Source organism: Acinonyx jubatus, chromosome B2 (genome assembly GCF_027475565.1).
Source record: "Acinonyx jubatus isolate Ajub_Pintada_27869175 chromosome B2, VMU_Ajub_asm_v1.0, whole genome shotgun sequence".
NCBI classification, from domain to species: Eukaryota; Metazoa; Chordata; class Mammalia; order Carnivora; family Felidae; genus Acinonyx; species Acinonyx jubatus.
This window is the reverse complement of record NC_069385.1, coordinates 116898867-116920615: the sequence shown is the minus strand read 5'-3', so window position 1 is coordinate 116920615 and position 21749 is coordinate 116898867. Positions and strand designations below refer to the sequence as shown.

General features: G+C 59.2%; 1 protein-coding gene across 1 annotated transcript; it reads right to left on the bottom strand.

The window, feature by feature from the left end:
• Positions 1 to 2677: 2677 nt before the first annotated feature.
• SPDEF (SAM pointed domain containing ETS transcription factor) lies at positions 2678 to 21157 on the bottom strand. The gene is made up of 6 exons (XM_027057952.2): positions 20727 to 21157; positions 9419 to 9883; positions 7135 to 7332; positions 6057 to 6104; positions 5818 to 5964; positions 2678 to 3354 (listed from the first exon to the last, which is right to left on the bottom strand). Exons 1-6 carry the CDS (start codon positions 21151 to 21153, stop codon positions 3176 to 3178), a joined length of 1464 nt encoding a protein of 487 aa, XP_026913753.2. The 5' UTR covers positions 21154 to 21157; the 3' UTR covers positions 2678 to 3175.
• Positions 21158 to 21749: the final 592 nt, after the last annotated feature.

The window sequence follows — 21749 nt, the reverse complement described above, 5'->3', positions numbered from 1 at the left end:
TGAGAGAGCACGCATGAATAGGGGAGGGAGACAGACGGGGAGAGAATTCCAAGCAGACTCTGTGCTATCAGAGTCATGGGGCCCAGTGCCACGAACCATGAGATTGTGACCTGAGCAGAAATCAAGAGCCGGATGCTTAACTGACTGAGCCACCCAGGTGCCCCCAGGTTTTAAATTTTTATTTTTTTGAGAGACAGAGACAGAGCATGAGCAGGGGAGGGGCAGAGAGAGAAGGAGACACAGAATCTGAAGCAGGCTCCAGGCTCCGAGCTGTCAGTACGGAGCCCGACGCGGGGCTCGAACTCACGAACTGTGAGATCATGACCTGAGCCGAAGTCAGACACTCAACCGGCTGAGCCACCCAGGCGCCCTGTTTTTTAAAATCAGAATTGTAAAAGTGACTGCCGAGGCCTGTGGTTCCTGGTTGTTCAGAGTCCCAGGCTCTCTGCGGTGTGATACCAGGTCATGCCATGTTTTTCTGTGTCCTGCCTGTCCTCTGACGGCATTTATGTGTGGGACCCCTGGGAGGGCTCCTCCTGGAGGATTGCTCGAGGGAGTGGGCAGGACCGAGGCTCTGGACCCTTGGCTGTGCCCTGCCGGGGCCACACCCTGCCCAAGCCCTGCTCCAGCCTCCCCACCCCCAGCTAGGTCCCCTCTGGGCCAGGGCTGGAGTTCTGCAGCCAGTTCGCCACGTCCTCACCCGCACCCCGGCCTTGGCTTCACCCAGTCAGGTCGGATGTCTCTCTGAGGCCCCTCTGGGCCCGGCAGCCTGGCAGGGCCCGGACACAAACCCATTATTCAAGGCAAATATACTGCAGCCCCCCCGCCTCCCCTGCCCCTGCTGCTGTCCCCTTGGCCTCTGGACAGGGAGAAAAGGTCAAGGTGGCGGGTGATCTGTTCTCCACCTTGTGTCCTTTCTCCCCCAGATCCACCTCCAGTGACAAGCCCCTGGTTTTAGCCAAACAGAAGAGCCTTCAAGTAAAGACGAGGTTGCCTTTTGTGCAGGTTCTTCCATGCAGCTGCGGGGAGCACTGCAGGCAGAGTCCCGGGAGCAGGGTCAGGGAATAGCAGGCTGGAGGGAGTTCTGCCGGACAGGTGTGCGGAGGGGGAAGAAGAGGACTCTGAAGTTTGCTGTCAGCACACAAAGTGTCACCGGATGGGTGTGTGTCTGCCAAGGGGATGTGTGCACTGTGGCAGACCCACGCAGCGGGGACCTGCCTCAGCCCCCCACAGCTCTCCTTTCTGGAAGTAGCTCCTGTGCCCCACTCCTGGCCCCTAATTCCCCTTCCTTTCCTCCCTCCCAGCCCCAGCCCAAGACCCCAAGCCGCTCCAGGTTCGGGTCGAGCTGGGAACCTGCAAGCAGGTGGCTCCAGGGACTCGGCTGGGGGCAGGTCAAGAAGGCTGGAGAAAAAACCAGTTCAGCAGAGCTGAGCTGACTTCTGGCCAGGGTCCCAGGCGGCCCCCTCCCTGGGAGGAGGCAGACGGCCGAGGCACAGGCCTGGGGCAGGGCCCCCTCCTCCTGCCAGTCCAGTCCCAACTGACAGATGCCAAGGTGGTGTTTGCTCACTGGCAGAAGTAAACTTTCTTCTGGAGACAATAAAATTGCTGAGGGCAGAAGGCAGCAGAATAGGGCAGCATTTAACCCCCAGTGGCCTGGGCAGCACTGACAGGCTCCCAGTCCTGTCTCCTGGAAGCCTGTCATCAGAACCTACGGGTTATGGAGGCCAAAGGTGCCGACCAGCCACAAAGCAGGAGACGTGGAGGGGCAGAGAGCGCGCTGTCCTTGTGGGTCCAGCTCCTGGTTCTGCCGCTGGCTGGCTGTGTGGCTCCGAGTAAGTTGCTTAACTGCTCTGAGCCTTAGTTTCATGGTCCGCAGAATAGGGGAGTCACGCCTACCTCACAGTTTTGTCGGGAGGGTTCATGACAAAAAAGCGGTAGAAATACCTAGCACGCAGTCGGCCCTCAGGTCACTGTTGAGCAAATGTGAGGAAGCTGAGACAGTTGATGCCCCCAGGAGAGTGGGTGGTAGGTCCCCCTCTCCCCACCCAGCACACATACAGACCTTCTGAGCCCTACCTATCCCCATCCCTGGGGTGTTCGGCAGAGGGCATGGCAGAGGTCCGGGACCCTCCAAGAGAGACACCACAAACAAGTCAACCTCTCTTCCACCCGTTTGCTGTCGAGCCAGGGTCTCATAGTGGGGGCTGAAGTGCCCACTCTCTCCTCACCCCTGCTGCCCCATCCCAGAGCCATTCTGGTTGGCCAAGCAGAGACCAGGGCTCAGGGGCCCCTCGCAAGAGGGTTAAGCAGCCTGGCCACTTAAGGCAGAAAGCCCCCGATCTACAGCACAGCAAGAGGCCGTGGAGGACGCCACCATCTCCCCCTGCCTAAGTAGGTAGACCCTCTTCAGCCCCAGCCCTGCTCCTTCCTATGGGCCCCCATGTGGGTGGGAGGAGATGAGGGTGTTTCTAGCCCCTCCCAGGCCTTCAAGGCTCACTGCCTCTCTCCCATGGCCTCTACCAATTAATTACCCTTTTCTGTTTAGACTCCGCTCAATGCCACCTCCCCCAGGAAGCCCCCTGTGACCACCCCAAGGCCACTGTGACAACCACTTTGAGCAGTGGTGGCCTCGGGGCTGTGCCACTCACTCGCTGCACAGACACTGGGGCCACGGTAGTTCTCTAGTATCTTTATTATCGGTTCCCAGGGGCACCCCAGGCTTCCCGACTCGGGGGCACAGACGTCTCCTAGCACCATGCCAAGCATGGTGCAGGATGGGGCAGCAGGGAGCACTGGACTGCTAGTGGCCTTGGCTAAGTCACTGTCATTCTGTCGGCTCTGCTCTGGAAATTCTGGGGTCAGAGGCTGGGGTGGAGGGATGGCCTTCCCCGGGGAGCCATGAACACTGAGGACAGCCCTGTCTCCTTCCATCTTCCAGGGAACTGGGCATGTGAGCAGTCAGGCCCGAGGAGGAAGCGCTCCCACCCTGGGGTTCCCCGGACCCCGGAGAGCTCATTTACGCCCCTGGAAGCAGAGGGCCGTCCCCTCCAGGACCTTAGACTCCGACGCCAGGAGATTGCGGTCTCCCTCAGCTCAGGGTCCGGCAGAGGCAGGGGTGGGCAGGAGGGAGGTCTGGCGAGGGCGAGTTTCAGGCCTAGGGCCTGGCCTGCAGCCCTCAGATGGGGTGCACGAACTGGTAGACGAGGCGTTGGGAGATGTCTGGCTTCCGGATGATGCCCTTCTTGTAATACTGGCGGATAGAACGGCTCAGCTTGTCGTAGTTCATGGCCGGCCGGTTCTTGCGGATGCCCCACAGCCGGGCCACCTGAGCGGAGTCCTCAATTTTGAAGATGCCTGGGGGAGCAGGTGGGCCCAGAGAGAGCCAGCGGTGCAAGGCGGGGGTGTGCCAGGAGGGAGAAAGACCAAAACCAGCAGGTCAGTGTCGGCGGTGGGGGGTGAGGGCCAGGCTGGGGGCGTGGGGGGGCATACTATCTACTCCCAAGGTGGCAGCAAGGGTTAAGGAAATTTGTGCCCCAGTAAGTGATAAATGATACTATGGGGTCACAAACCTGCTGAGTGCAGGGTGAGCCTGCGTACTTTAGCGGGTTATTTGGGGCCCCGAGGGCCTGGCCCCTGCCAGCCTCTGCTCCTACTGTGGGGTTTGCACACCCTGCGCAGAAGCCCTATGGGGCTCTGAGCTGTGCCTACAGCTCATTTGTCAAGGTCATCCCCACTTCCGCCCCCGCCCCCACCACCTTGACCAGCAGCTCCCAAGCCTGAAAGACCTCTTTGCCATCCTCAGCCGAAGCCAACACGGCCCTTTCTGGTAGGATTAATTCAGAGCAGGTAGGGAAAAGAGTGGATTTGGAGACAGGCTGCCTTAGGTTTGAAGCCCGTCTCTGCCATATTCTACCTCGAGAAGCTGTTTGAGGCCCCTTTATTGTGAGGGTGGAGGGGGTTGTAATGACTACTGTTTGTTGAGTGGCGACAGAAAGTGCTTCCAGCGGAGTCTGACAGAAGTTTCCCTTGGGAGGAACTATTACATTGTTAACAATCCCAGTTCTCATTCTAAACCCTCCTGGCAAAACCCAAGCCAGCCCACTCCTTCCAGGGAGCCTTCCCAGACCACTTTGCCCTCCCTGATCTCCTCTCCCTAGAAGTCTATCATGGAACTGTCTTCCTGAGGACGGGGCTCGCATTGAGTCTCAAATAGACATGAGGGTTACCGTGCCTTGTGCAGGAACTTCTCTCCACCCCCTCTAGCCCCTATTTGTCCTTCACACTCAGCCCAAGTCACCACTCCCGGGAAGTCCACCTGAACAAGGCACAGCTGCCCCCACCGCCCTGTCGCAGCCCCGGCACGCTCTGTACCCCAGCTCATTTCACTGCTGGTTCTCCTATAACCTGCAGGTCCCTCGAGGACGGGGTGCAGCTGAATCCGCCCTGCACCAAAGGGACACTTATTCTCCGTAAATGTTGGCTGGGCTGGTGTGGAACCAGAGGATGTACTCAGTGAAGGTTTGTTGGAGGAATGAATCCTGTCCATATTACATATAAGAAGACTGAGGTCCCAATACCCATAGCTACTAATGACAGGATAGGGCCTAGAACGCAGGTTTCTTGGCTCTGAGTCTTTTCCAACACACACACACACACACACACACACACACACACACACACACACACACACCATCTAGTCCTGCACTGTCCAGTGAGGTAGCCACTAGCCGTATGTGGCCCTTGAATACTTGAAATGTGGCTAGTCCGAATTGAGATGTACTATAAGTGTAAAATACTCACCAGTGTTTGAAGACTTAGTAAAAATGTCTCATTAGTAATTTTTATATTGATTATGTGTTGAAATTTTAATAATCTGTAATATTAGATTAAATAAAAGCTTATTAAAATTAAATTCACCTGTTAAGGGGCACCTGAGTGACTCAGTTGGTTAAGCATCTGACTCTTGATTTGGGCTCAGGTCACCATCTCACGGTTTCATGAGTTCGAGCCCCATGTGGGTTCTGTGCTGACAGCATGGAGCCTGCTTGAGATTCTCTCTCTCTCTCTCTCTCTCTCTCTCTCTCTCTGCCCCTCCCCTACTTGCACTCTGTCTCTCTCACAGTAAATAAACTTTAAAAGAAAAGTTCACCTGTTACCTTTTTTTTTTTTATCTGGCCTCTTGGAAATCTAATACTGCCTATGAGGCCCACGTGGTATTTCTCACCGGGCACATCAGTCTCCCTGAGGCAGCTATGATTTTTTTTTTAATTTTTTTTAATGTTTATTTATTTTTGAGACAGAGAGAGACAGAGCATGAACGGGGGAGGGTCAGAGAGAGAGGGAGACACAGAATCAGAAGCAGGCTCCAGGCTCTGAGCTGTCGGCACAGAGCCCGACGCGGGGCTCGAACTCGCAGACCATGAGATCATGACCTGAGCCGCAGTCGGACGCTTAACTGACTGAGCCACCCAGGCCCCCCAAAAATGGGGGGAAGCTATGATGTTTTGAAGGGGAAGACTGTGTCCAGTTCTCGGCAGAGTATTAAGTCCCTAGCATGTCCCCGGCCCCGTGTGGAGCTGGGGGTCCTGTATAGGACAGAGCTTGGTCAGGAGACACAAGCTGCACGCAGATCCTGACGCTCCAGTGACGCAGCGTGTCCGGCATTCGGGGCAAAAGTGGGGGACGGCTCCTCCCCCCCCCCCCCCCACCCAGCCCCCAGCCGTCCCTGTGCCTGGCACCTGGCAGGAGGCCAGCAGGCTCCCGCCAGCGTCAGTGAGGCCCGATCCCCTCGCGGCTCGCGTGGGGAGCCCGGCTCACCCTTCTCCTTGTTGAGCCACCGGATGAAGCGGCCGTAGCTGTGGGGCTTGAGCAGCAGCTCCTTGAGGAACTGCCACAGGTGGATGGGCTGCCCGGAGCAGGAGGAGTCCACCTCGCTGTCGGTCCAGCTGTCCTCGCTGGTGGAAGCTGGGCAGCCAGGGAGGGGGGCGGTGAGTGGGGCCCCACCCCTCGACCCTGCACCCCAGAGCCCTGGCCCCTCCCTGCTGGCCCTGGCTCACCGCAGTAGTGGATCGCCCCAGGAGAAGTCCTCTCTTTCATCCAGGCCGCTGCGGGGCAAGGAGAGAAGGTTGAGACCCAGGGCAGACCCAGAGGGCAGAAGAGGGTGTTCGGGTGGGACTGAGGCCAAGCGGCGTGGATGGGGGCAGCCAGCTTCTGCCCCCATCACCACCTGGCTCCCTAGCCAGGCACTTGCCAGCTACTGGGCGGGGGCAGGACACCGGTCTCTACTGGTCATACATATGAGTGGGTCCCATGCCTTTATTGATCCCAGACCCCTAAGGGCAGGGGCCTCGACTCGTGAGGCAAGCACTGCCTCCCCCAAAGCATGCAGCTCCGTGCAGGGCACGCAGTGGGATGCGAGGTGATTTAAGCATTAAGGGGTTGGCACGCAGCCATTAGAAATAGGGCAGCTGTAGAGATGCTGCTGGGGAGCCAGGTCCAAGATAAACCAAGAGTGGAACAGTGTGATACTCTGGCACGATCCATGTTACAAAAGGGTGAAAACCACACGTGTATGTTTGCTCGTTGTGTGCATAGACTCTCTCCAGCACGTACCCAAGAAACCAGTAACGGTGGTTGCCTCTAGGCAGGGGGACTGGAAGGCAGGGGGTCAGGAGCGAGGGGGGAAATTCCTTTTCACGGTACTATTTCCATTATGGTCTTTTGAGAACTCATGCACACTGATTACCTCATTACTCCTTTAATGGAAGACAACACAGAACAGACAAACACAATTTCAAAAGGACAAAGGAGGACTTCGTGGTCCCCACGGTCCCCATCAGCTATGCCGTCCGCGTTCTCACAGTCCGACTCCTACCTTTTAACTTCCCACACGCTCTGGCCCTAAGCGCTGTGGGTTTGCCCAGGGCTGGGAGTGGGTCAGGGCTGGTGAGTCGGCCCAGGATCTGGGGAGGCAGCAGCAAGTGGGGCTGAGATTTAGAACAGAGTCCGGACTGGGACCGACCAGCTGCTTCCCCAGCAGAGAGCGACCCTGGCAGGAGTCCCAGCCTAGCGCCCCCCTCAGGGTCCCTGGCTCGGAGCTCGGGAGGCGCCTCTCTCACCCATGCCGCGTCCCACCTGATTTCCAGATGTCCAGGTGGGCGTGCAGCACGTCCCCACCCAGAGGTGAGCGCTGGCGGAACTGCTCCTCCGACATGGCGCACAGCTCCTTGCCCCCCAGCTCCTGGAAGGCCTTGCCCACGGGGGGCAGCCGGTACTGGTGCTCTGTCCACAGGAGCCACTTCTGCACGTTGCCAGGGCTCCAGTCCACGGGGTCTGGACAAGAGACACTCCCTCAGTTCCACGGGCTACTTGAGGCCACCGCCCCGAATGCGGCCGGCTCTGCTCTGGCGGGGCGCCCGTGGGAACTGGAAGCTTGTGGCCCGGATTGTGTGCTCCTGGGGTGAGAACAGGCCAGGCCAGAGAGGGCCTTGAGGGGCCCTGTGGAGGGGGCACCCAAGAAGAGAGGGGAGTGAGGCAGAGGAGCCGGGGTCCTAAAAACAAACTTGGCTCAGGGCAGGGTAGCCTGGGGCCTCTGCACCCCCCACCTCACCCAGACCTCGGGTCCCCCCGACCCCTCCAGTCCCTTCAGAAGGCCTCTCAGGAAGCCCCCTCCCCGGAGGGGGCGGTGACATTAAACCAGAGACACCTGAGCTTCTCTCTCAGCTGCCTCTTGCCTTCCCCAAACCCTTCAAGGAACCAGGGAAAATAACCCAACCAGGAATTAGTCCTGCAACCCGAATCCTAATCTCCACCGTATTTTACAGATGGGGAAACTGAGGCACAGAGCGTTGTAGCCTCTTGTCCAACAGCTAACAAAGGGCCGGGTACGTACTAGCTGCTCAGTGCACGAGCACTGAGTGAATAAATGGCAGGGCACCGGGCAGTCATGATGCGGCTCTCCAGGCCGCAGAGGCTAGGAAGAGAGTCACTGGCTAGGTTCCCCGGGGAGCTGCTCTGGGGTGAGCCTGGCAGGGCCTGTGGGTGGAGGCTGGGCTGGTGGCACAGTCACAATGGGGCCTCCAAGTGAACACTGTGGCCTAAGCTGGTGCCCTAGCTGGATGACCTGCAGGCTGGGCTGCCCCCACTTCATAAACCCATTTTCCTTCCCAGGGTCAAAGCAATTTGTTTCTGTCTCCATTGTTCAGAGGGTAGGCCCCTCCCCAGCCCGGTGTGGGAGAGGAGGCAGAACGGGGAAACCTCCAGGGGCAGGACGGGCATGGGGCACCTGCAGGGATGGTTGGGGGCGGGGGCCGGGCCTGGATGACTCTGAGGAGGAGGGGCTGGGCCTGAGGGACGCCTGAAGACTTTTTGTGTGACAGCAGCACGAGAGTGGGATGCTCAAATGCCGGGATCCGGGGACCCAGGAGATGGGTCAGGCCTGCCCAAAGCTGGAGAGACGATGTGGGAACAGGAGGCTGGAGACCCCGCAGCCCCTCAACTCACAGCATCAGCCCCACAACCGCACCTTCCAGGCACACACGTGTGCCTGGACTCCTAATGCCCCCTCCTCATCAGAGCCCTCATCACCACCGGACCAGTGACACACATTTATCTAGTTATCTACGATCCGTTTCCCTCACTGTAATGTCCGCTCAATGGATAAAGGGGCTTTTGTGTTGTGTTCCCCACTCTATTCCCCAGTGCTAGAACACAGCCTGCCATATTCAGAAGTTACTGTTTATTGAACATCTATTATGTGCGAGGTGCCATCCTAGAAACTGGGGATGTAGCAGGGAACCAGACAAATGAAAATCCCTGCCCTTGGGGTGTGTACATTCCAGTGGGGGAGACAGAGAGCAAATAAAATGGATAAATAAAATATGTAGGGCATCGGACCGTCCATGCGATGAGAGAAATAAAGCAGGTAGGAGGAGTAAGAGTTGGCGGTGTGGGCAGGGAAAGCCTCATCAAGACAGTGCCATTTGAGTCAAGATCTGAAGGAGGCACGGGGTGAACCGAGGAACTCTTTGGGGGAAGAACGTTTTGGATTGAGAGACCGGGAGATGCAAAGGTCCTGAGGCGTGAGGGTCGTGGGCACAGCAAAAAACAGGTGTGGCTGGAGCAGAGTAAATGAGGCGAGCGTGGAGACGCCTCTGCGGGGGTGGGTAGAGGGTCAGATGGTGTAGAGCTTGATTGCATTGCCTCCAGCAGTTGGGGCAGAGAGGGTAGGAACCTTCCCAGGCTCCCAGCTGCTGTGTGCCGTGGGCTGACTGTATGTGCGGAATCCCCAGCATGCCTGGTGTTGCTGAGGCCGGGCCAGGGGTGGCCAGAGTGCACCTTGCGCGGCCCCCCACACCCCCAGCGACCTCAGCCCTGCTTGCGGCCCGCCTTACGGAGGGGGACGTGCGGAAAGGCTCACCTGCAGTGATGTTGAGCAGCTTACAGGCTGTCTCAATGTCCTTAAGCACCTCGCCCACCACCATGGACTGCACCTGCTCCAGCGAGTGCTCCTCCAGGGTCAGACTCCCCGGTGCCAAGTCCAGGCTGCCCCCGGGGGCTTGGCTGTCGATGACAGGGCACTGCTCGGGCTCCTCAGGTGGCTCCTCCCGAGAGCTGGCCCCGGGGCCCTTGGTGGCCCAGTTGCCATCCTCAGGGTACAGCATGTCAAAGTAGGAGAGGTAGAAGGCAGACAGGCCCTGGTCAGGCGTGGCAGGCGGGCTGGGGCTCCAGTCCCGTGTCTCGGGCCCCACCGCCCCCGCGGCCGCCTTTTCCACGCCTGTGCGCAACACAGCGTCGGGGGGCAGCAGGAGGCGGCCGGGGGCCACGCTGCTCAGGCCCGGGCTGGCGCTGCCCATGCCGCCGTTGCTTGGGCTGCTGGCTGTGTCTGCAGAAATAAGAGAGGAAGGCCAGTCAGGGTCTGGCTGCTTCCCCATCCCCGTGGGGGCCACTAAGCTGGTTATGGGGATGAGGGGCCCACTGGGCCAGGGAGAGAGCTGGGGCTTCCGGGTCATTGGGCAGTTAGGACAGGGCTGGGTAGATAGGCTCCTGGCTGGGAAAGAAAGTGAGGTGTAAACAGCTTTCCCCAAGAAAGCCAGGTTGGCTGAAAGCAGCAAATCTTTACCCACGTGGTGTGCTTACCACACCCTTCTGAGGTCCTCGGCCTCATTCAAGCCTCACAACGGAAGGCATGAGTAGCCCCATTTGGTAGATGAGCACACTGAGGCCTGCACAAGTAAACTTTAGTGTCCGGGCCTCTGGCCCCAGGCCAGCCCATGCCCAGATCCCCCGTCCACTGTCCTGTGGAGGAAGTTCCTTTTGAGAGCTAACCCAAATCTCTCTTTCTGGAGCAAAGCTTGTTTTCTTTTATTCTTCTCCTAAAGACGGTGGGGAAGGGAGAAGGTCACCATCACCTTCACCTGGCGGTTGAAGGAGCGAGGAGCAGGTGAGGGGAGTGGCAAGGTAGACGCCACTCACAAGTCAGGGGGGCGGGCCCTCTTCCCCTCCACCACCATTTGGGGGATGTGAACAAATTGACAGTGCTGAGGCAGTCACTGAGTGGCGCCACACTGGCTCAGGACTGGGTTCCTTGTACCTACCCACCTCTTCCTCCCCAAAGGTACTGCCCCCTGCCCCTCCCAGCCCCCAGGGCCCTCTCCTTTCCCCTCGCCCTGGAGGAGTGTGCCCTGAGGAGGCCGTGCCCACCTGCAGGGGAAGGGTGTGGGGAGGGCGAGAGAGGGGAGGAGGAGCATGCTCTGGGGAACGACGGAGGCCCCCAGAAACTCAGACACCCACTCTTCCTGCCGCCCCGAGGCCCCCCAGGGGGCTACCACTTGGCCTCAAAACAGGAGCTGGAGGCCTCTTTCCACAGCGGTCATGCAGGCCCTGCTTTGCCGAGGGCCCTTTTTCTCTGCACCCCCTATTGGAGTAGGCGGATCGGGTGAGGCAGGGGCCTCAGGAGATGTACAGGTACCAAAACCCCAGGGTTTCTGGGCTATTTCTGTGATTTGTGGGCCCGGGACTCCAGCACGACTCAGGACAGAGGTGGAAGATTATCAACAAGTACACGCTCCTAATGAAAGTCAGCAGGAAGGAAAGGAGCAGACGAACCCGTTAAGGGCAAGTTCACGTGGGCCCACGTGTTCCTCACGACGTGGTGCCTGGGCCAGCAGCATCGGCGCCACCTGGGAACGTGGCAAAAAATGCAGATTCTCAGGCCGACCGCGGAGCGACCGAGTCAGAAGCCCCGGGAAAGCCCGGCAGTGTGTTTCAGCTTTTGGGTGATTTTTTTTTCTTTTTTTTTTAATTTTTTTTAACGTTTATTTTTGAGACAGAGACAGAGCATGAACGGGGGAGGGTCAGAGAGAGGGAGACACAGAATCTGAAACAGGCTCCAGGCTCCGAGCTGTCAGCACAGAGCCCGATGCAGGACTCGAACCCACGGACCGCAAGATCATGACCTGAGCCGAAGTCGGCCGCCCGACCGACTGAGCCACGCAGGCGCCCTGCTTTTGGGTGATTCTGACACAAGCTCACGTTTGAGAATTGCCACTTGAAAGGCATCGGGCCAGTGAGAGGGAGAGGCATTAATCAAAGGACCGGTAGACTCTGCTGGTGACATGTACTGTGCCACACCGGGACAGTGGGGGGCTCCCCGGCCCATCGTGGCTCCCCCCGTGGGACTGACCTGGCTGCCCGGTTAGCCTCGGTGTGCAGCGGCATTTACCCCTCCCTGGAGGGGGCGCAGGGAAAGAACCCAGCTGGGAAGACCCTTCTGGCTTCTCTAGGCCTGCAGCTAGCCCATTCCACACCTTCACATATCTCAGAAAACAGCGATCTTTCTCTCTGGAGAGCAGAGTTTGGTGAAGGGGGCCCGAGTGGAATTCCAGCTCTGTCTCGTCCCCTCTCTTGTGCAGTGCCCGACAGTCCCAACTTTAACATGGCAGCTGTGCCACTTCCTGTGGCGGAGACAACGCCAGCAAGAGAGAAGGGTGTTCCCTTTGATTTCGACTCTCCCTTTCAAGAGCTCCTTTAAGTGACAAGGAAGGAAAGGTCAGGGTGGGGTGGGGCTGCAGGGGGCAGAGGGCAGGCCTGGAATCATTTCAAGGCCTTCTGTGCAAACACACATGTGTGCTGTGGGCCCAACATTATTTACCCAGGCCGTGCCAACAGCCCCCTCTGCTCCCGGGTCCCCACCCTGGCCTATGCCCACGCCCTACCCCCTAGGAGGCCCCACCCCTGGACAGCCCCTCTCAGCCCCGCACCTCGTCGCCCCTTCCTGCCTCCCGCCCCATCCACGTCTCCAGGGCTCCCGTGCCTGCCACGTTAGGATAGTCTCTGCCAGCACCCTGGGCCATGTGCCAGGGAGACAGAAAGCTTTTCCGAGAAGCAGAAGAACTTGCTTCCCTCGTGGCGCTCCTGCTTGCGTGGCTGCAGCCACAGGTGGGGTGGGAGGCAGCTGCTGTTTCGGGGCACGGTGGCATGAGGGGTCAGTGAGGATGAACGGGTGGGGCAGGTGGCAGCATTTGCTGGGCCGGGATGTGATGACACATCCCTGACTCACTGAGCGAGCACCCCTTGCATCTGTCCTTCCTCAGAGAGCAGCAACCGGGCCTTATGCTCATTCCCATTTTGTGGATGGGCAAGTGAAGGCGCAGAGATAAGTGACTTGGATCCAGGTCTTCTGACTCCTGGTCCAGGCGAGTTCCCGCCTCCGCCCCACCCTGCATTTCAGCTCCCCCTCACCTTGCTCCTAAATGCCAGGGAACCTGCTCTCAACCAAGGCTCGGTCCCAGCTCCCAACACCTCCCTGGTGAAAAATAATAATTGTGCGGTGGGAGGAAAGATCTGACTGTCCACAGGTAGGGAGGTGGTGGGGAATGCTCTGACCCACCCCCGCAGCCCAGATCCGGGGGGACCTTGGTTTACTGGTCAGGGAGCCGGGGGTTTTAGTGTCCAGCCTGCAACTCTGGCGTCTGGCTCTGGGGCCAGACTCTGGCCGGAAGAGATAACTGCTCAGTGAGCACTTCCCCAGGCCCAGAGCATTCACGCCTGTCACTCCTTTACTACCCACAGCCCCAGGGGACGTGGGCTCGGGAGCCCTATTCTATAGATGTGGACAGGGGGGCACAGAGGTCTTAATACAGCTTGCCAGAAGTCCCCAGCTGGACACGCAAAGGCTGTGCTCGTTGTGCCACATTCCCTCTGAGGCTGGCCAGTCCGTTTTCCCAGGGTCCTGCCCACCTCCTGATTGGGCAACTTGATCCTCCAAAGTCCATTCCCACCTCCTGACTGCTCACTCCACGCCACTGTCAAGCTCATCTCCCTTCGATGCTCCTTCATCAGGCACCCCTGTGCTCAAGAACCTCCCATGGCTCCCCATTGCCACCCTCATGCAATCCCAATGGCTGGTGCCCATGTCTCAGCTCACCTCCTACCCAGCCCAGATTATCAGAGTTGGAAGGGACTATATGTTATACGAAAGTTTTGTAGATCACATATGGGGAAGGGATTCATTTGCTGGTCAGTGGCAGGGTCTGGACCAAAACCAAGGATCGATCGACATGGTGACTGTATCCGGGCTCTAATGACAATGGCATTTCTCCCCTGGCCCCAGTGCTGTGGGCACAACATGGCTATTTTGTGTTGCCATCCCCCTGCCCAAGATGCCACTTCCCTCTCATCACAGTTCAGCCCAAAGCCCCCTCCTCTCCCAGGAAGCCCTCCTCAACAGCTGACTTCCCAGCTCTTCCCACCTGTGCCGTGCAGTTCAACCATGATTACATCCACAGGTGATTGTTCGCCCATGAAGACACATGTGCACTGGGGAAAATGAGGCTCACAGAGTGGCAGGGACATGCCCATAGTCATGGCAGAGCGAGGACCAAACCTGGAGCCCGCTGACCCTCAGGCTCCTGCTCCATAGGCACAGGGTCCTGGGACAAGCCCCATGTTTGCCAAGCCCGGGCCCCTGTGAAGGCTGGCCCAGCCCTCCCACTGGCCTATGCAGGCTGGGTCTGAGATGCTGCCCGTCTCCTGAGCGATGCCTCCAGCTCCCAAACCTCGAGTTGATCTTTTCTGGATTAAACCACATGTCTGGATTAAGGCTCAGCATGTCCTGGCTCCCTCCTGCCCCAGAGGCTCTGGCTCAGACTCCAAACAAAGAAAATTTGGTAACAGCTGGTGGAGGCCAAGGCCCAGATCTAGGGCCAGACCAGCAGGACCGTGGGGCTGCGACCAGAGGGATTAGCCTCCTCAGGGGCCCTTCTCTCAGCACCTCCCACTCCCTCAGGAAGGCAGATCAAGGAGAGAGGGCAGAGGGACCCAGAGTTGGAGATTTATAGCAGCCGTTTCATGCCACTGCCCGGCCTCCCGGGTTCTCACTGCCACCCCGACCTGGCACCGGCAGAAGATCGCCTGATATCTCCAGAGGCCACAGCCTCAGGGAAATGGAGTTACCAGGGAGGTCTTTAGGCAGCTCTGGGCGCTTATGGGCTTGGAGCCTGTCTCCCACATCCTGCTCAGTTCAGGCTCCCAGATCGCACCCCCGGGGGGATTGCGGGTGGGATAAATGTTCTCGGGCCCCTACCTCCATCGCGAGACCCAGCCTCAGGCTGCCCAGAGCCCAGGACCCTGGCTGCAGACCCCAGCACCAAGACAAGAGCACCAGGGGAGAGTGGGGGTGGGGGGCGGGGGTGACAGAACCTGCCACTGAGCTCTGTGTCGGCCTTTCTCCACCAGCTGGGGCAGACCTTCTGGGGCTTCCTCACTGTGGCCCACCGTCCTGGCTGTCAGCCTCTCTCTCCCTCCATGCAAGGGCCTCCTTCAATCTGTCAGGGTCAGGGGACTGTGGGGGTGTGACTAGGGCCTGGCCAGGGGCCATGCAGAGTGGGTAGGGGCCACACGGGCCTGCCCCCCAGTTAGCTGGTCAGCACCTTGGAGAGAAGCTTGGCCTGCCCAGGATGCAGGGAGACTGAGGCCAGTGCCCAACCCTGCCCGCCTCTGGACCCAGCCTCTCCCCACTACTTTCTCATTCTTCCACCCCTCCCCCTGCCCCCTTACTTCTCAGTCACTCCCGCCCTCCATGGAACCTCAGCTCCCTTTGCCCTTTAAAACTGTTCTTCGAACGAGCTGGACCCAATAAAAGGACGCAGCCTCCTCCTTACTGACCACCCTTCCCTGTCCAGAGCGCCACCTCTCTCCACCGGACAGATTTGCCTTCTTACCCAGGAAGGTGTCCCAGGCTGGCTACCTCCAGGCAGCTCTGGCCTTCCTCAAGCGCCCCATTGTGGTCATCCCCAGGCACCTGCTGCCCCTGGCGACTCCAAGGACAGAGAGTAGGGAGGTGGGTCCCTCAGGGGTGACTGGGGGAGGACTTGTCTATCTTGGGCTCAGCATGAGAACGGGGGAGGTAGGTTTCTTCTAGGTCTCCTGGCTTTCTCCCACCTCGTCAGATCCCAGACCCGGGCAGGCCCCTGGCCTAACTTTTCAGGAGCCCTGTTCTCTGGGAGGTTCAGCTTGAGCCTGGAGGTGTGTGTGGAGAATGGTGGGGGGTGGGGTGCAGCGAGGCTATAGGAATCAGAAGCTGGGTAGGGAGTTGGGACACAGGGCCAGGTGGCAGGAGCAAATAGGTTCAAGGGAACATCAAGGAGTCTGGTCTAGTCTGCTTTCCCCACAGTTGCCTCGGGCAGCCAGGAGCCCAAAGGCACATTTGTACCAGCTCCGTCTCCCATTTGCTCCCGCTGCACGGGTACCACTGACATCCACGCATTCAGCCTTCCAGACACTGCTTGTGACCCTGTCCGGGACAAGGTGAAGGCCAGCTAAATAACCTGCTTCCTTGGGTTCGCGCAGCCAACCCAGGGGGCAGCCGCTATTACTCCCACCTGACAGACACGGGTGCCGTGACCGCGACCAGGGAAGTGTCTGTGGTGACTGAGCAGGGACCGGAACTCAAGACGGAGCACTTCCCTCTTTTCACACAGTGCTGTGACTCAGCACCTCCCAGCCTCTAGGGTCCCCCTGCTGCCCACCCCTTTCACCTTTGCTTAGGCCTCCCGCTGACCCAGCCCCTGCAAATGCCCCACAGCGGAGCTCTGGGTGGCGTGGACGCCTGCAGCCTGGAGGTGCAGAAACCCACCTCAGCCTCAAGCTCTCCCCTGTATTTGAGTTTGCTCCAAAGGCAGGGGGTGGGGAGGCGTGGCCTGGGAAGAACTGGAGCCCTCAGCCCCTGGAGATGTGAGACCCTGTCCTGCTCTGTTCGCGCTGGATGTGGGGCCCTGGGCAGCCCCTGGTCCCCTCCGGGCCCCAGTGTCCTTTTCTGTCCTCTGAAGGGATAAGTCACCTCTCAGGGCTTTTCTAGCCCAGACGCTGTCTGGATTCTATGATCCCATGGCCCCCATCTTGCCCCTGAGCCTGACTTGGAAGCAGGATGGTGGAGAAACAGGCGGACTCTAGGGGCTCCCCCGGCAAGTAGAAACGTGATTCAGGGTGGACATTTGGGCAGAATAAGGGGTGTGGCTGTGTCTCCTCCCTGCCTCCCTCCCCTGGAGTTGGTTGGTGTCCAGAGCCTCTGAAAAACCCAGCCCAGCCTTCTGCCCAAGCAGGGGCTCTGGCAGGCTGCCTCTGGCCTCACATATGGCGCATCAGACGGACTCCCAACCCCAGTAGCGTCGCCTCCCCACTTCATGCAGGCAGCCAAGACCCCAGCCGGGACAAATCCAGGGCTTAGAGCCAGTGATGCTGGGGTGGTCAGGCCACAGCCCTGATTTCCAGCCATATCAAGTTCAAGTCTTGCCTGACTTTCAGAAACTGCGGCTCACGTCTTCATTCAGCCCTTGTTGAGACAGGTCTGGTCTCAGTACCCCATCAAGCTCCTTTGCTCTCCCTTGGCCATGCATATTTCACCTTCGCTCAAGCAGTGCCGACTGGGCTGCCCCGCCTCCCTCTGGCACAGTCTCCCCAGGACCCCACAAATCGCCCCTCTTCCCTGCGCTCCTCCAGCACCTCGGCCCCATACCACCCCTCCCAGCACCTGCTCCAGGATGCAGGCTTCAATGTTTCATGGGCATCTTGTTCCCCGAGCTACTGGCCCCGCTGGGCAGCCGGGTCCCTGAGGGTGTGAGAACACGTGGCTTTGCCCGGCTCCTGCCTGTGGCACTTTGGCCCGTCCTCTCGGCCTCTGCCTCCTCATCGGTGACACAGGGACTCAAAGGCACCTGCGTCTCTGGGGTTTGGCCAGGCTTTGCGATCTCCCAGAGGCGGGTGAGCACATTTGTTACCCGCCCCCCCCCCCCCACCAGTCTCTAGCCTCACGTGTCTCGGCGGCCTCCCCCAGGCCAGGCACAGCACTCCATAAACCAGGGTTGGTGAATCTATAAAGTCTTGACAGGGCTGAGGGAGAAAATGCGCCCTGAGCCCCAATCATAGGGCTGGGGAGCACACCCTGGGGTTTCAGGACAAAGTGAAAGCACTCCAACATTGCACAAAATGACAGAAGTCCAGAATGAACTGTCCTGAGAGGCTAAGAACAGAAATTGCTTCAAAAGAGGTTTAGATAGGCGGGGATGGGTTCCTAGGGAGTTACTGGGGCCCACATCTCCATCTGTGAAATGTTAGCAGAGACACATCGCCCTTCTGTCCTAGAGCCCTGTGGAGGGGGGTGTGGGAGTCAGAGGCGGGAAGAACTTGCTCCCAAGAGCAGAGACACTTAGGTCCCCACCAATGTCACTAGTCCTGGGTGCTGAGACCCTGGCTGGGCAGCCACCCCCAGGCCCCTCTCCTGAATCCCAGAGCTGGAGGGAAAAGGGAGGGCTTCTCAACTCTGGTGGTGCCCAGAGAGGCCTCATTGTCCCTTTCTAAGGTCCTGAATGGGGGCTTGTCTATCTGGTCCCCAGCAGAGTCACACAGGTCCCTGGCAGGGGAGGAGCGGTCAGTCTGGAGGGATGAGGAGGCTCACCTTCCCTGGGTCTGGAGGCCCCGCCCCAGCTGCTGAAAGGTAGGAGAGGAGAATCTGGCAGGGGGCACCTCCTGAGCCAGGAGCATTCAAACGAGGCAGGGGAAGGAGCCCAGCATTAAATGTCAGGAAGAGCCCAGGGCAACTCGCCTTGTGCAAAGTTTGCTTTGGGAAGAGTTGTTCTACCTGACAGGCTGCTCCCTTGGCTAGGGGAGCAGGGCGGGGTGAAGAATGGGATGGGGGCGGGGAGGGGGCAAGGGGAGGGTCCCAGACCAGGATGGAGCCTCACCTCCCTGCTCTCTAGCTCTGGGACTGGGATAAGTGACTTGGCTTCCTCGGAGATTCAGTGATCCTGTCTGTTAAATGGGCTGTCAAGAGCATGCCTTAAGGCTTATGAAGATTGAGGGAAGGTGGATGGAAATTTCTTGCGAATTGAGATGGGTGGAACATTCAGGAAGGTGGCACCAAATTGAGATGGGTGGAACATTCAGGAAGGTGGCACCAAATTGAGATGGGTGGAACATTCAGAAAGGTGGCACCGGGGAGCAGGTGAGGGGACGGGGCTGGAGAAGGGGGAGGGAAAGGTGATGGGGTGAGGAATGAGGGGAACAGAGGAAGAAGCAGGTGGTGATGGTGGGTGGAGGCTGGGGAAGAGTTGAGGTTGGTGGCGAGGGAGGCCTGGGCCTTACCTGAGGTCAGCCTGCTCTCTAGTCCAGCCCGGGGCAGCTGCTGGCCTCACTCACCCCTCCCTGGCCTCTAGGAGGAGCCAGAGGTAGAGCCACCCACCTCTGCTGACCCGAGCCTGGGGCACAAGCCTGGGAAAGCACACATCTTAGAAAGCTGGCACATCCAGCCAGTCTGCCTCCACCAACTCCTACACAGCCTGCAAAATCCAGCTCCAGATTGTCCCTTCCACGAAGCCTCCTTTAACAGAGGAGGCCACCTTGTCTAACCTTCTCATTACACAGACAAGGAGCTACAAGGGCAGGGAGGAAAAGTGACTTGCCCGAGGTCACACAGGGGGCCTGAACCCACCCTTTCCTGCCCTCCACCCAAAGCGTCTTTGTCCCCAGGTCAGTCTGAACTGACTTCCCCAGGTTACACTCAAGCCGCACCAAGCTGTTTAAGCACAAAATGGGGCCCTGATTGTTTCAAGGGTATTAACTTTGTATCTGCAATGACCTCAGTGGAAGAAAGTGGGTTCTCCTCTTTTTTCTACTTATTTCTGATCAACGGAACACCTGCTGAGTGTCCGCCCTCTTCCCTCAGGCTTGGTGGACAGAGAAGCTCCATGCAATTCAGAGGGTCCTTGGGAAAATCAAATGGCATCGCATTTTACCGTGGGTGTTTTATAATTGCTAACTCACAAGAATCGAGTCCAGTAGAGACAGAGTTTTCGGCTCCAGGTGTCCTCATAGTGCCTTTTTCACTTCTCAAAGGGGAGGGTGGCTCCCCACCCTCAGAGAGCATCTCCTCCGCACCTCAACCTCCCCAAGAGCCCTGAGGATGCTCCCTCTCCCCAAAGTTCTGTGAGTTTGGGGGGCGGGGTGAAACTTCAAGCTGGGAGTCTTTGGCTCTAGCCCCACCCCCAGCTGGGCTGGGTCGTGTCGGTGGGGGCCGGGGTGGGGGGGTGCCCTGTGTGCTGGGGAGTCTCCTGCCCATCCCAACCGCCACCTCGCCACCTCGGGCCTGGGGAAGCCCGATGCCTGTTTGTTTTGTTACTCAGCCGAGCAGCTGGTGCTGGGGAGATGCGGCCTTACTGGGGATTGCCGTGAAGCAGGAAATGAGGCCGAGTCCTAGACTTGACTAAGGAGAAGGAGAAAGGCCGTTACTGTCATATAGGGAAGGGGCCACTGGAGGCCTGTGGCCTGGGTATGGGCTGCTGGGTGGGTGAGGGGATCCGGGGCCGGCTCCATGGGACTGCCCACTCCCAACATGCACACACACGCACACGCACACGCACACACGCGCACACCTGGTCCAGCCTCCAGGGGAGTCCCCAGACATCCAGACCCTCTGGCTTTCTACCTTGTCCTCTCCACCATCACTTCCCTCTCTCCCCACAGCAGACATCTGGCAAATCTTAGACATGAGCGTCCCCAAGGACGTCCCTTTTTTCTCCTAGCGTGCCCAGACCGGGGCCCGCAGGCCCAGAACGCCCAGACCGGCGTTCTGCCTCCCTGGGTACTCGAGCCCTGTTAGTTCGCTCCGCAGCTCCCCAGCCCACCTGGGTCCTGGCCCACCACCGCCCAAACCCCGGGCTCTGGGCCTGTCCCTCCTGCTCCGACCCAGAGCCCGGCCCTGAGCCTCCAGGCTTCGGCCAGCCCCTGCCCACTGCGGCCTGTCCCCAGGCAGACCCTTCTCTTGGCAGAGCAGCTGTGGCTGGCAGCGGCAGAAAGGTCGTCTGTGTTTCGCCAGCCAAGCAGAACTGGCCGTGTCTCGGGGACCGAGGCTCTGCACCTGCAAGGCTGCTTCCCTTCAGGCTGTACGGGCTGGGCTCCAGGTGGGCTCCAGACGGGGGCCATCCTGGGCCTCACCAGGCCAAGGGCTCACCCGGGCTCTGGGGTCAGCCCGGGGCAGGGGGCGCAGATGGGCAACATAAGGAGGATCAGGGGATTCTGAGGGTGAAGGGCCCAGATCACAGGCCAGCAATGCCTGGGAGATCAGTTCTGGACCCGGGACCATGCCTCCAACTCCTGCCCTCTGTCACCCGCTCCGCACGGCTGGGAGGGGGAAGCCCCCATGGCAAAGCACTCTGCCCTCCCACCAGACTTACCCGTTGTCTGCCTGGTGCCCAGGGAGCCGTCCACCGTGGAGCCAACCTTGAGGGCCAGGAGAAGGCGTGGGCAGCACGGGCCACCGCTGGGTCTCAGCCAGGCATCTGGGGGGGCAGTGGGACCAGGGGCCAGAAGGGCTGGGGGCAGAGGTGATACTCGGGTGGGCCGCTGGGGGCCTGGCCACCCTCGAGGGGTGGCCCTCTGAGATCTCAGGGCTGTGTGCCCTGTAAGGGAGCCCTTCGCTCCCAGCCCGGGGCCACCTGCCCGCACGGTGGCAAGACCTAGCCTGAGGGGCTTACATGGAGGCCGTGGTGGGCTGGGGTTCCAGATCTGCAGGGCAGTGTGGACACGGGCAGAGTGCAGGAATGTGCTGGGAGGAAGGCAAGCAGCCGTGAGATGAAGAGTTGGCCAGGCCTGATTTCCCATTATAAGTAATCCTTCCTTATTTACCTGAACAAATATGCTCCCTGCTTACCTCAGACCACAGGCGGACTCCTGGTTAACCCTTGCAGGCCTCCCTCTCCTTGATGGGGGATCCATATTCTGGCAGCTAGAAAACCTGCTCATTCATTCATTCGTTCACTCACTTATGCATTCACTTACTCACTCGTGTTCATTAGTTGATGCGTAGCCACTGAGCTTATAGTATGTGTAAGATACAAGGAATACATCTAGAGCAATGTGGGACAGGACACTAAGAGGGAGCAGCCAAGATTGGGGAACAGACAAGCAAGCTCAGTGGAAATTCAGAGCCACCCATGCCCCCAGTGGAGGGCCGTGGAAGCACCCAGCAAGGCAAGTCAGAGAGGGCTTCCTGGAGGAGGTGCTGTCTGGCTCTCCAGGCCGGGGATGGAAGGAACTTCAGAGAACCCCGTGGAAAAGGACCTGAGGCTTGTGGGCCCTCTCACCATATGTGGGACCCATGCTCTCTGTGCCCCACGGGGCCTGTGCAGGCCCATCATGCAGTGGTGTTCAGGGATGATCAGGAGCTCACTTTCCCAGCCCAGAGTGGGGGCCGGCCA

Excerpts from the sequence above, each read along its gene's own strand:
- SPDEF (XM_027057952.2), bottom strand. The coding sequence starts at position 21,153 with ATGGGAAATCAGGCCTGGCCAACTCTTCATCTCACGGCTGCTTGCCTT. Across the intron at positions 9,884-20,726 it reads GGGCACCAGGCAGACAACGG|ACACAGCCAGCAGCCCAAGC; the intron begins GTAAGTCTGGTG and ends TTATTTCTGCAG. Across the intron at positions 5,965-6,056 it reads TGGGGCGATCCACTACTGCG|CTTCCACCAGCGAGGACAGC; the intron begins GTGAGCCAGGGC and ends CTGGCTGCCCAG.